The 12,467-nt window shown below is 34.0% G+C and overlaps 3 protein-coding genes across 4 annotated transcripts; all 3 read left to right on the forward strand.

Annotated features, from left to right (window-relative positions):
* The first annotated feature begins 4,121 nt into the window (after nt 1–4,121).
* Nucleotides 4,122–5,457, forward strand: LOC118055688 (peroxidase 27-like). The gene is made up of 4 exons (XM_073406482.1): nt 4,122–4,364; nt 4,494–4,679; nt 4,776–4,941; nt 5,039–5,457. The coding sequence occupies exons 3-4, from the start codon at nt 4,779–4,781 to the stop codon at nt 5,446–5,448; spliced, it is 573 nt and encodes a 190-aa protein (XP_073262583.1). The 5' UTR covers nt 4,122–4,364; nt 4,494–4,679; nt 4,776–4,778; the 3' UTR covers nt 5,449–5,457.
* LOC140954207 (peroxidase 27-like) lies at nt 4,149–4,691 on the forward strand. The gene is made up of 2 exons (XM_073406593.1): nt 4,149–4,364; nt 4,509–4,691. The coding sequence occupies exons 1-2, from the start codon at nt 4,149–4,151 to the stop codon at nt 4,689–4,691; spliced, it is 399 nt and encodes a 132-aa protein (XP_073262694.1).
* A 2,109-nt stretch (nt 5,458–7,566) lies between the features above and the next one.
* LOC118055681 (chlorophyll a-b binding protein CP26, chloroplastic) lies at nt 7,567–9,534 on the forward strand. Of its 2 annotated transcripts, none has more exons than XM_035067622.2 (6): nt 7,567–7,871; nt 7,969–8,053; nt 8,199–8,249; nt 8,334–8,454; nt 8,581–8,715; nt 9,150–9,534. In XM_035067622.2, exons 1-6 carry the CDS (start codon nt 7,652–7,654, stop codon nt 9,408–9,410), a joined length of 873 nt encoding a protein of 290 aa, XP_034923513.1. In that variant the 5' UTR covers nt 7,567–7,651; the 3' UTR covers nt 9,411–9,534. The 2 variants fall into 2 exon arrangements, with proteins under 2 accessions (XP_034923513.1, XP_073262798.1); XM_073406697.1 differs by having other exon boundaries at nt 9,082–9,221.
* The last annotated feature ends 2,933 nt before the right edge of the window (nt 9,535–12,467 follow it).

Raw genomic sequence — 12,467 nt, forward strand, 5'->3', positions numbered from 1 at the left:
CATTCTTCTCACTCAGCTTCTGGTTCATGCCAGACTTTTTTACTGTTTGTTAGAGATTTGTTTCGCATTAACTAACGAGGCTGGATTTGTTGCTGCTGCTTGTTAACATGTTTATTAATAAGCAAAAGATTTGAAAGAGTATTAATAAGCAAAAGTTGTGCCAATAACTGGTGTCTTATATGCATATATTGTGCTTGCAAATAACAGTATTGGGATTCTCTTAGTTTAATTTTTCTTCAATTTATCAGTGATGAGGTTGGTTCCTTATTGATGAGCTGGTCATCAACTCCAAGAAGCTAGTCAAAGCAACTTCAAGGAAATTGAGAAGTGGAGAAGATGAGTGAAGTCTGTTAGGGCTCTTGTTTCATGGTGTAAAATAGCATTAGTTTGGATCCAAGTGCTCTAACAAGAGTGTTCACAAAATGCTTGTATAGATGAAATTATGCCATATTTGTTTTATATGCATAGATTTTTAGATTCAATAGTTGTTTGGTTCGGTTGTACCAATAATTGTGCTTGGCAAGAAATTTTTCTTGCGCTATTGTGCATTAAGCCAAAGGATGCAATGATTCTTCTTTGGAAATTATAATCAATGGTAGCTTTTCCTAGATTTTTTTAAGCATTACTATTGAAGTAGCTATATATATATATATATATATATATATATATATATATATATATATATATATAACTATAACGTGGATGGTCGGGAAGCCAGCTTGCATGCGTCTCGATTAATTTCACGAGCCTTGAAATTAATGACCATGTATGTCTTCAGTGGCCATCATATTAGTAATTATAGGGCTCAAACCTGAAATTACAGCGAGAGAAAATTTTTTAATTTCAAGTTCTTACCACTAGATACCTACTAGATGGTTGCAGCAGGTATATCTTAGGTTGCTTTAGAGTGTTTGATGCCAGGATTTTTGCTGACAAGAGCTAGGAGTTTGCTGAGCTATTTTCTCTGATAATCATGTCTGTTCTGATTGGGAAGGATGCAAATTTTGCTTGCTAGTTAACCTTAGTCAAATACCCTTTTTAATTGGTGATTTCTATAATGACTTCCAAGTCATCGGATTCTTCAATTTTTTTGTCTAGGAATGCAGGTGTTTGTATGTTTGCTTGATTCATTTACCGAAAAAACAAATGTTTGAAAAACATGCTATATTTATCAATACAAATAGCGTGAAAAGTGTATCAGAAAAAATATATATTTTCGTTGGATATTTATATGAAAAGATAGCGTATACGCAAGACGTTCTTAATTAAATGCATGTGACGGAGTAGATGGATGGAACTAGAGGTGTTCAAAAAAACTAATTAACCGAAAAAACCGATGAAAAATTAACCGAGAAAATCGAACCAAGATGAAAAACCGATTAAACCGATTTTTAAAACCATAAAATCTTACCAGTTCGGTTTTGGTTTTACAATAGAAACCGGTGAACCGAACCAAACCAAGTCACCAACCATAAAATAAAAGACCTATAAATACTAGTCCACAATTAACCTAACCCTAATAACATTACATTCGCCGCCGCCCAGACCAGAGACTAGTTTTCCCTTCTTCATTTTCCTTTTAATTTTCATCCATTCTGCGTCTTTACCCTCTATATCTGTCTCTTTTAACAAAAACCCACATCTCCATCTCCTTGGCTTCTCTCTTCACTTCACATTTCGATCTCTGATCTATTTCTTGCTCGCACATCTGTCTTTCACTATTTGCAAATTTGCAGAGCCAAACAAGTAGGCGGGCATGAGCTGTCAAGATTCAAAGTTTTTCTCAACGACCAAGAACGATGAAATCCTTGAGCTCAAAGAAGAGCTCAATTCTTAGTACAAAGTCCATTCGTCGTCTTTCTCTTTTCCATTTTGATCGAGTTGTTAGATCTGCTTGATTTTGACTTATTGATTCCGTTGAACTTTCTTCTGCAACTAGAGTTTCATTGGAGGATTGACTTTTTTATTATATTCATGTTGCTGAGAAATCGTATAAAATTATGCTGGGATTTCCTTAGATTTGGTTTTTTGTTTATTATTATATATTGAGAATTAAATGGAGCTATTAGGGATCATCTTATGCAAAATATCCTTTCATGAAGGAAATCTATTGTATAGTTTTCATGTTTGGCATTTGGATTTTAGGAATTCAGGTGATTAGGTTTCCTGATTTTAAAGCCAAAAAACCGAAGTTAACCGAACCGAACTGGTTCGGTTTGAACCGGAATTTGGTTCGGTTCAGTTTGATTTTTTAAAAATTTGAATCCCTCGATTCGGTTGGTTTTTGTGGTTCAAACCGAACCGAACCGAACCATAAACAGGCCTAGATGGAACATGCTTCATGCAACTAAGAGAATCTAAAACTCTAAACAATATGGATTATGTTTTAATTAAAATCATATAACTGAATATTTAATTTATATTCATGCATCTGCAAACGTAAGTACGAGACTGAAAGAATATGGTCTTCAAGTTGGATTAATTTAAATGCATGCCACCAAACATTTTGCAAAATAAAAAAATATTGCACTTAACTTTCATTATTCATCCTGTTTGGAAACACAGGTTAACTTGTGATTTTAAAAAATTAAAAATTATTTTTTATATGTTTTATTATGCTAATTTTAAAAAATAATTTTTTAAAATAAAAAATATTATTTTAATATAAAAAATATTTTAAAAAACAACTACTTGGAAACAAAATATGAAACCACTACCAAGCTAGCACGCTATTAATAGCAATTATCCGTATGGTGGCTTCCAAAAAAGTGACTTTCTCATCATGTAGACTTGGTCTCACTTAAAGAAAGAAGTTTAGAGATTTGATGCCCATGTATAATCTTTAAAATTTTTATATGTACTTTACTTAATATATATTTGTTTTTGTTGTTGTGTTTATTTTTAGTAATGGAATCTACATTAAAAATTAAAAAAAACACATCAAAAGTATGAATTTGTTGTTTTTGCTATTGTATTTTTTGTTATGAGAGTTATACCCCGCAACAAGCCCTAAAAATAAAAGCATAAATAAATATATCTATTTCAATTCTAAATTACATTAACAATTTTGATTTTTCAAGGTGAAAAAAATATATTTATAATTAAAAAAATTTAAATTATTACATTAGATTTCAAAAATTATGTTATATTATTTTTTTAATACATCCTCCTATGAAAAAAAAAAAGTTTGAATAACATTAGATCAAAACTCGAATAAAATTTCCTTAAAAAAACTTTTGTGGATCAATATTATTGCAAGCCAACACCATTATGAGATGACAAGTTGATTTCTATATATATGATCAGAAGTAGACTATTTGCTGAAGTACTTTCGCATCACGATAAAAAAGTTGATTTCAGATTGAAAAACAGAAAAAGAGATAAGGATCGAAGGATTTCACCAAATTCTATTTATTTCTATCCTAAAGACAACCTTGGAATTTACGCTTATTACCAGGTGAAGATACAATAACTTGCAACCTTGATTTGCTATCTCTAGGATAGAAAATTAAACGTCTCAACTTCAATATTTATTCAGTAGTTCGTTAGCACGATGACTACGTATATACCATGTCTGACTTTGTTGCTAGAATCCTAATTAGTCCCCAGTGGCATTGAGAGAAGCAGCCATGCATGGTGGCAACAATTATTGAGAGATTTTTTAAATTCAATTACATGTTCATTTTTTATCTAGCATGCAGACTCAAGTTTCGATCCAGTTAGGTAATAATTGAACATCTTGCCGCAAGCCTTAAGGTCAACTGTTCATTCATCCCCGTGAATTGCTCAAATCTGATTGTGTATAACTTAGTTACTCTGTTTTTATAATATGGATCCAATGGGAGCAATCACATGAAGCCTTCCTTTTCTGCTGTGCTGTCACAGATCATTTCCTGCAGCTTCATCTTTATATTACGAAAATGGAGCCACCATAATCTTATAATAATTAAGTCAACAGAAAATTAGGAAGTGATTATGCGCCACCACATGATTTAAATAACAAAAGCAGATCACAAACATCTTTTAATTAATGACAGCTTTTCCCATGGTATAAACAGTATGTCGAGGCTAGTATAAAAGAGGTGGCGTGTTTCATTGAGTTCTCACTCAGAAATCAAGGTTCAAAACATTGACATTGTCACCTTAACATGGCTAGCTCGAAGCTTTCCCCATGTCTGATCTTTGTTCAGATCATTTTCTTGGTCTTTAACTTGGCAAATGCGCAGTTGAGGGTAGGGTTTTACAAGGATACATGTCCAAAAGCTGAGGCTATTGTGAAAGAGGTTATGCATCAAGTGATGAAAGTAGCTCCTAGCCTTAGTGGTCCTTTGTTGAGGATGCACTTTCATGACTGCTTTGTTAGGGTATGTGAGCCTTTAATCCATCTCTGATCATTTGAAAACCCTGAAACAGTTTTAAGCTCTTTCTTTTTCTTGCTTGAATCCATGAACAATGCTTAATTATGGTGACTAGCTAATTATATATCTCTACAGGGCTGTGATGGCTAGGTGCTTTTGAACTCTAGCACCGGCCAAGCTGAAAAGGATTCACCTCCGAACTTGAGTCTTAGAGGATATCAAGTTATTGACAGAGTCAAGACTGCATTAGAGAAGGAGTGTCCTGGAGCAGTTTCCTGTGCGGACATCGTGGCCATTGTGGCTAGGGATGTCACTGTTGCGGTAAGAAATTAATTTATTTCAAGATAATTTCTTTTGTAAGAAAAATCTTGAGGAACAGAACGGTTTTAATTGATAATAATTTATCCTATCTATCAGACTATGGGACCTTTCTGGGAGGTTGAAACTGGAAGAAGGGATGGAAGGGTGTCCAATTTTTCAGAGCCCTTGACAAACCTGCCACCATTTTCCTCAAACATTTCTCAATTGATATCAATGTTTCGTTCGAAGGGTCTAAGCGTGAAGGACCTCGTAGTGCTTTCAGGTACTTGAGCATTTCACTTCATGTTCTTCATAGAGAGTCTTGTAAGAAGAGATTGTACAGAAGAAAATTCTAATTATTCTGTAATTCTGTCACAAAGGTGGGCACACCATTGGCACTTCTCATTGCTCTTCGTTCAGCTCTCGGCTTTACAACTCCACCGGAAAGAATGGCACCGATCCCACACTGGACTCCGAATACATAGAAAAACTGAAGAGCAGATGCAAGGTAGGAGATCAAACTACGCTAGTAGAGATGGATCCCGGAAGTGTCAGGACATTCGATAACAGCTATTACACGCTCGTAGCTAAAAGAAGGGGACTTTTCCAGTCTGATGCAGCTCTCCTTGACAACATGGAGACAAAAGCTTATATTAAACTTCAATCTGCTGCGACCCATAGATCCACATTCTTCAAAGACTTTGGTGTTTCCATGGTAAATATGGGCAGGGTTGGAGTTCTAACAGGTAAAGCTGGTGAAATCAGGAAAGTTTGCAGCAAGGTTAATTAACTAGTTCAAGTTCACTGTCATTATGGAATAAATTATTCTTATTATTATTATTATGCATGGAAATATTTGTATGGCTTTACGTACCTTGTTAAGAATTCTTTCCTTTTTTCCTTGAAGATTTGCTTAATTGTTTAAAGTGTGGAAATCCATTCCATTACTCCATCAATAATAAAAATAAAAAGTGGTTAAAATATCACTAAATAGCTAGTGACTTTGGTGTATATATATATATATATATATATTGTTTACCTTTCTGCACGGGTTGAATCTCAACACAGGCTTGGCAATTCAAGCAAAGTTCTAGTTAAATTAGTTGACTTGCTCACCTTCGTAAGTGAATTAATTCCACGTGTGAGAACAGGAAATGAAAAATTATGAAAGCAAGATATAGATTCAAGATATAATTATGGGCTACCAATTTCTATGGGTGATTACAACTTTTTTTAATCCTTTTTGGAGCACAAAATGGACTTGCAAAACAAGTTAGTTCTGCACATCTTTACATCCATCATGCACGTTATTAGAATTATCACCGGAACTAATTCTTTGTGAGCAAAGTTGTGGGATTTTATTTGGGAAAATTATCCTTATATACTATAATTTAATTAATTTTATATTTTTAAAAAATTATAAATTATATCTTAAAATATTTGTTCCGCATATAATAGTCCGGTATAATAGTCCACATCTTATTATATGGCTGATCCTTAATACACGCAACAAAATTTGTAATATAAATTAATTGCAATTTAAAAAATACAAATGGTAAGTATAAAAATAACAACACTATAAGATAACTCTGAGTAATTTTTATTTTTATATATATAATTTTTACAAATTATAGTTTTAAAAAAAAAAACACTCTAGATCACTTGGATTATTGAATTATGCCATCATATCATTTTTTGTTTTTGTTTTTTTAATATAACAAGTAATAATATTAGAATCCACCATATCAACTAATCAATCAATTTTAATCTATATGGATTAATTTTATAAATTGCAATCAATGGCGAACTATGGGTGCATCGGGCAAGTGTGCATGACATAGTCAAATGTTATGACAAACTATGCCCGGTTACAAGTCACCCTTGAAGGCATGGAAGTAAAAAACCCTTTTTTTTTTTTTTTTTTTTAATTTACATGGGTGTCCTGGCCAGCTTGCGCGCACCACGACTAATCCCACAACCCATTAAAACATCCTGCAAACCCAGTGAGCATGTAAAGCATCGCCGGGGTGAACAAGCGTGCACGGTGAGGTTTGAACCATGGTGGGGTGGAAAGAAACAAGCCCCTTCTACCACTAGACCAAGACCTCAAGTGCAAGTAAAAACCTTTTCTTAGTTAGTTGTGTTGGTATTTAAAAAAAAAAATTATTTAGAAATATATTAAAATATATTTTTTAGAATTATTTTTTTAAAATTTTAACATGAGCATTTTAAAATTATTAAAAAATATTAAAAAATATATAAATTTCATGTTTTTTTCGAAATAAATATATTTTTAAAACATATAAAAACCCAATTAAAAATAAAATACTGAATAGTTGCTTGGCGCCCTTAACTTCTATTGAGTAGAGCTCAGGCTTGCCATGATTATGAAGGCATTGTTTCCTTTTAAGCTTATGTTTGTTTTTGTATTTTAAAAATATTTTTAAAAAAATTAAAATTTTTTAATTTTTTTTATTAACTTCAAATTAATATGTTTTTAGTGTTTTCAAATTATTTTGATGTGCTGATATTAAAAATAATTTTTAAAAATTAAAAAAATACCATTAATATTCATTTTAATACAAAAAAATATTTAAAAAAATAATCATAATTACATTACCTAATAAGATTTATTGTCCCTGAACCAACAAAGTTATTGCGAAAGCTTTTGTGTAAAACAACAAAAAACTTATGGATGAGAATTTGGATAGGCCACCAATATTATCCATGAACTTCAAGAGCATTCCACATCAGCCCCGTGATCTTCCACGTCAACAAAACCATCCTATCAAACCTCTTTGTCAGATTACACATCTGCTACACCAGCCAATCACAAACCATTATGTGTGTCCAATGTGGCATGTCTACATCCACCAGCTCAAGCATAAAGTATCTCCTCATTCAGTTTTTCTATATCCCATTGTTACCTTAGCCAATCCACAACAGAAGCGCCTGAGCAGCTTGAGAGACAGAAAGCTTTGCAACAAAGAGATATGGCTTCCCTGGCCGCATCCAGAGCAGCTGCCTCCCTTGGAGTGTCTGAAATGCTAGGAAACCCTCTCAACTTCAGTGGAGCCACCAGGTCTGCTTCTCCGACTGCATCCACTCCTGCCACGTTCAAGACTGTTGCTCTCTTTTCCAAGAAGAAGCCTGCTCCTAAACCAAAGCCTTCTGCTGTTTCACCAGCTGATGTGGAGCTCGCCAAGTGGTATGGTAAGTGATCCATCTTTCCGTCCATCCTCTCTTCTTCAACTTGGTGAGGTTGAGTTCTATATGCTTCAAACAAATGCTATTCCTTTGGTGGTTTCAGGTCCTGACAGAAGAATCTTCTTGCCGGATGGGCTCTTGGACCGGTCTGAGATCCCAGAATACTTGAATGGAGAAGTCCCTGGAGAGTAAGATCACTTTTCTTGCCCTTTATCTTAACTGGATCTTGGTTATTATTACATTAAACTACAGCTATGATTTCTAAATTTACTGTCGTGGTTATGTTGACTGGTAGCTATAAATATTAATGTTGTGTTTACATGTGACTTGCAGCTATGGTTACGATCCTTTTGGTCTCAGCAAGAAGCCAGAAGACTTCGAAAAGTATGTTAAATTCTCTATGTGACTCTAGCTTTTCTTTCTTAAACATGTCGATTTTTCTGATGAGGACTATACTTTTTATTACAGATATCAGGCATTTGAGTTGATTCACGCCAGGTGGGCCATGCTTGGAGCAGCTGGCTTCATCATCCCTGAAGCTTTCAACAAATTTGGAGCCAACTGTGGGCCAGAAGCTGTCTGGTTCAAGGTATGCAACTCTTTATTTGTTTTTTCAATGACAATTGTTGATTTTTATTGTCTCGGAATTAATCTTGATAGAAAATTATCATGATACTAGACAAGAGTTTAAATGATTTCTGTTCACTTGCTGCAGACAGGAGCTCTACTTCTCGATGGCAACACATTGAACTACTTTGGCAAGAACATCCCCATCAACCTCGCCCTTGCTGTCATTGCTGAGGTTATCCTTGTTGGCGGTGCTGAATACTTCAGAATCACTAATGGCTTGGTACTGTGCTTGGACACTATTTTGTTTACGATCCCAATATAAGAATAGCTCATGCTCCTGCACTTGTACAACACTAGGAACTATGAATCATTTATAGGATAATTAGTTGCACAATTCTTAGCTACAAGGTTAACGTGTCCCAATTTCCCCCTCTATTTGCTAAACAAGGTCATTAACAACCAATTATGTGTAATTTGAGATGATTTTGAAATCTGGATGTTTAAAATCTTTTTGAACCGTATGGTGTATGGGCTGAAGGCTCTCAAAAATGCTGGTAGAGATTTACGATTGAATATTAATTACTGGTAGGGTTACATTGTTTTCTAAAATGGTGGCAATGACACAGTTATCTTGAATTCTTGGTAGGGTTTCGATGACAAGCTTTTGTTTTCTAAAATGGTGGCAATGACACAGTTATCTTGAATTCTTGGTAGGGTTTCGATGACAAGCTTCACCCGGGTGGTCCTTTTGACCCACTGGGCTTGGCAAAGGATCCTGATCAAGCTGCACTCTTGAAGGTGAAGGAGATTAAGAATGGTAGACTTGCAATGTTTGCCATGCTGGGTTTCTACTTCCAAGCTTATGTTACTAGAGAAGGTCCCGTGGAGAACCTCGCAAAACATCTCAGCGATCCTTTTGGCAACAACTTGCTCACTGTCATTGCTGGTTCTGCTGAGAGAGCTCCTTCTCTGTGATTTTACTGTTCTTGATGTTCCCTTACTCTTAATCTAAATGCACTGTACATCTCAATGAGACGTTTCAATGTGTTACCAAGCGATTAACCTTAATCCATGCACTTGAAATCTGATCTTTCGTTTAGATTCACAATTATTCACCTATACATAACTGCAAAATATAATCATTCAGGATAAGCCTATAGGAGTATACATCAAAGATCTTACAATGTCCCTTTTTTTCAACGAGAAACCAAGGTTGGAGTTTGGTCAATCTTAGGAGCAGGCACAACACAGTGTAGATGCAACTGTCTGCCTTGTTGCAGGCAAGCCACCTCAAGTTTCCATCTTTTACCATTGCAGTGTACATAGATGCAACAGTCTGCTTTGGTCATCTAGTTCCAAGACTAAAATGTTGCAGCCAGTGAGACAGGGCATCAAAAATTGAAGTTGGAGTCTTAGTCAATCTAAGGGAGAAATAAACCAGAAAGAACAGCTGGTAAAACGTTCAAATTCTTGGTTACAAACCATGCTGGCCCGGGGAAGTGCATGAACACGCTGAAGTTCATATATTTGCATTGCCCTATATTAGCAGAACCATCAACCGCAAGCAAATCTTAAAACCAAATTCAAGTTGTTCGAGGAACATTATATTACTCGTTCAGTTCTCCTCCTTGAGTGCTTCCAATCACACATCAAATATTGCTAAATGTTTCAATTACGTCAATGCACTTCAGTCACCATTCAAACAATCAAGTGATGTTGTTAGTGCCACAGGCTCAATGGTTTTACCAGATAAATTACTCAACAAGCGGCCTAAGATCAATCAGACAAGTCTTTCTGATGGTTAAGCCTGCAGGAAATCATTAGCAGACACTCCTGAATCATAACCAATCAAGGCTGCCCAAAAACGAATTATTTCCAGGAAACCAAATGTGCCCTGCATATATAATCCCTCCATGATACTTTACAATAAGCAATTGCAGAAACAGTACTTGTGATTTGCAGGGATAATGAAAATCTTTTGCATTATTTGTAAAATACTTAATAAGATCCATTTAAATCAATGACGTAATCATCAAAGATAATGATTTCCTCAGGTAACAGGGGAACAGCTAACAGAAAGGCATGGAAGCATTTCCTTTTTCACAAGAACAGGACCGCTTTGTTCTTCCTGCCAGCTTAAACCAAATGGATTTCTAGGGTCATGGCAGAGCTTTGATCTCCTAACTGATACCCGTTTATCTGGTCACGAAGAATCTACCTCTGTATTAATTTAAAAGCTTAAAGGAATATCTCAACTCCCTCCATTCTAAACATAAATTCATTCATGGAAAAAGAAATACCCAAAATTGATAAAACAAATTAATGGTTTTTTTCTCTTTTTTTTTTAAAAAAACCTTTGAAATCCAATTTATGTAGTTTAAATGTGGACGAGAAAGAAAAAACCAGTGAATATGTAATGAAAACATACTTAAAGAGTTCCTACTCAACAATGCAAGAATAGAAATTAACTGAAACATCCAAAGCAAATAAAATTGAAGACCGTCGCTAACTCAGCAACACAAAATTTTGTTATTCTCCTTAAACAATCAGCAGGCAGCTTCATCCACTCAATTGAAAACTAGTCATCGCGAAGTTGACATATTAATAAAAGCTATTTAGAGAGGGAAAACATTATTAAGTGAGATGATTCACTTTTCATTGTAACAATGTAATGACTAATTTACATTTCTAAAAAGAAAAATCAACGAAAATAGTTATTGTTGATAATATTAACTTTTTATAAGGTATATTAGACATTATCAAATTGATCAAGGACAAGTAGATTTTAAAATAACTAAAATATTAGTCTTAAAGCAAAACTTATTTAACAAGCGTCCAGGGGCTTTTTTTCGTACTTTCATTCTAATTTTTTAATTATTATCAAGTTGATTAAGGGGTGATTTGGTATTTTAAAAATATAAATGTAACTAAAATACTAAGTTGGTTGGCACGTGCAGGTGGGAGGTGCTCACGGTTTTCTGACAGCACATTCAGCATCTCCCAGCCTCTAAACTATAGATTTTGTTTATATGATGGTGTTTTGCCGGTAGTCTTTTACTTTTTATTTTTCTCCTTTCTCTCTCCTCTCCTTAAAATTCAAGCTTGTCATTCAAAATTTGATCCTTATTTTTTTCCTTTAATTTTTGTTCTAGGTCCTTTTATCAAATTTGTTATCAATTTCATACTTGAATCCGTAATTGTGATTAGTTATTTTTTTTCAAATCTAGTTCTCATTTTTTTGATTTTGATTTTGTATTTTGGATCCATTTATGAAATTGATTTTTTTTTAATTTCCTCCTTCAATTCAAAATTTTAAGATGAACTCTCATTTTTCAAGTTTGGTTTTCATAGTCTTAATTTCTATCTTTTTTATCCTTTTATATAATTGAGTTTTTTTATTCATCCTTCGACAGTTTATTTGATGGGAATTAGGTTTCTTTGTTTTTTCAGATGGAATGCTTCCAGTTTAGAGACTCGGGTTATGGGTTTAAAAAGTTAATACAAGTTAATATTTTTTTTTTTTTTCATTTCACCCTTCAACATTGTTTATTTTGTAAAATGGGCTTTATGATTTCTTTCGCTTTCTTTCAATCAGGTTATGTCAATCCTATGACTTGGACAACAGGTTTTGTCGATTAACTTGGTTATTTTGTTGGGTGGTTATTTTTTTGGGGTCACTTTGTTGTATATGTTTTTTCAGTTTCGCCCTTCAAAATTAGGTTCTTTTTTAAATTAAGCTTCGTTATTTTATTTTATTTGCATTCTATTCGGTTATTATGTTCATATGATTCGACTTACGAGATTTGATAGCCTTACCCGATTTTGCAAGGGTTTTTTTTGTGCTTCTTTTTATTGACTAATTTTTTTTTTATCTCATCCTTCTACATTTGGATTTTAGGGAACTGGTTATCATTTTTTTTTTCAAATTTTTTTCTATGAGGTTGGCTCGGTCTTATGACTTGGGTTGCGAGTTTGTCCTGCTAGCTGGGGTTGACTTGAGGCGCTTTACTTTGTCATTTTTTAATTTTTTTT

This window comes from Populus alba, chromosome 19 (genome assembly GCF_005239225.2).
Source record: "Populus alba chromosome 19, ASM523922v2, whole genome shotgun sequence".
NCBI classification, from domain to species: Eukaryota; Viridiplantae; Streptophyta; class Magnoliopsida; order Malpighiales; family Salicaceae; genus Populus; species Populus alba.

Coding starts and splice junctions, on each gene's coding strand:
- LOC140954207 (XM_073406593.1), top strand. CDS start 4,149: ATGGCTAGCTCGAAGCTTTCCCCATGTCTGATCTTTGTTCAGATCATT. Junction 4,365..4,508: donor TTCATGACTGCTTTGTTAGG/GTATGTGAGCCT, acceptor TGTGATGGCTAG/GTGCTTTTGAACTCTAGCAC.
- LOC118055688 (XM_073406482.1), top strand. CDS start 4,779: ATGGGACCTTTCTGGGAGGTTGAAACTGGAAGAAGGGATGGAAGGGTG. Junction 4,942..5,038: donor GGACCTCGTAGTGCTTTCAG/GTACTTGAGCAT, acceptor TCTGTCACAAAG/GTGGGCACACCATTGGCACT.
- LOC118055681 (XM_035067622.2), top strand. CDS start 7,652: ATGGCTTCCCTGGCCGCATCCAGAGCAGCTGCCTCCCTTGGAGTGTCT. Junction 7,872..7,968: donor GGAGCTCGCCAAGTGGTATG/GTAAGTGATCCA, acceptor TGGTGGTTTCAG/GTCCTGACAGAAGAATCTTC. Junction 8,054..8,198: donor AATGGAGAAGTCCCTGGAGA/GTAAGATCACTT, acceptor TGTGACTTGCAG/CTATGGTTACGATCCTTTTG.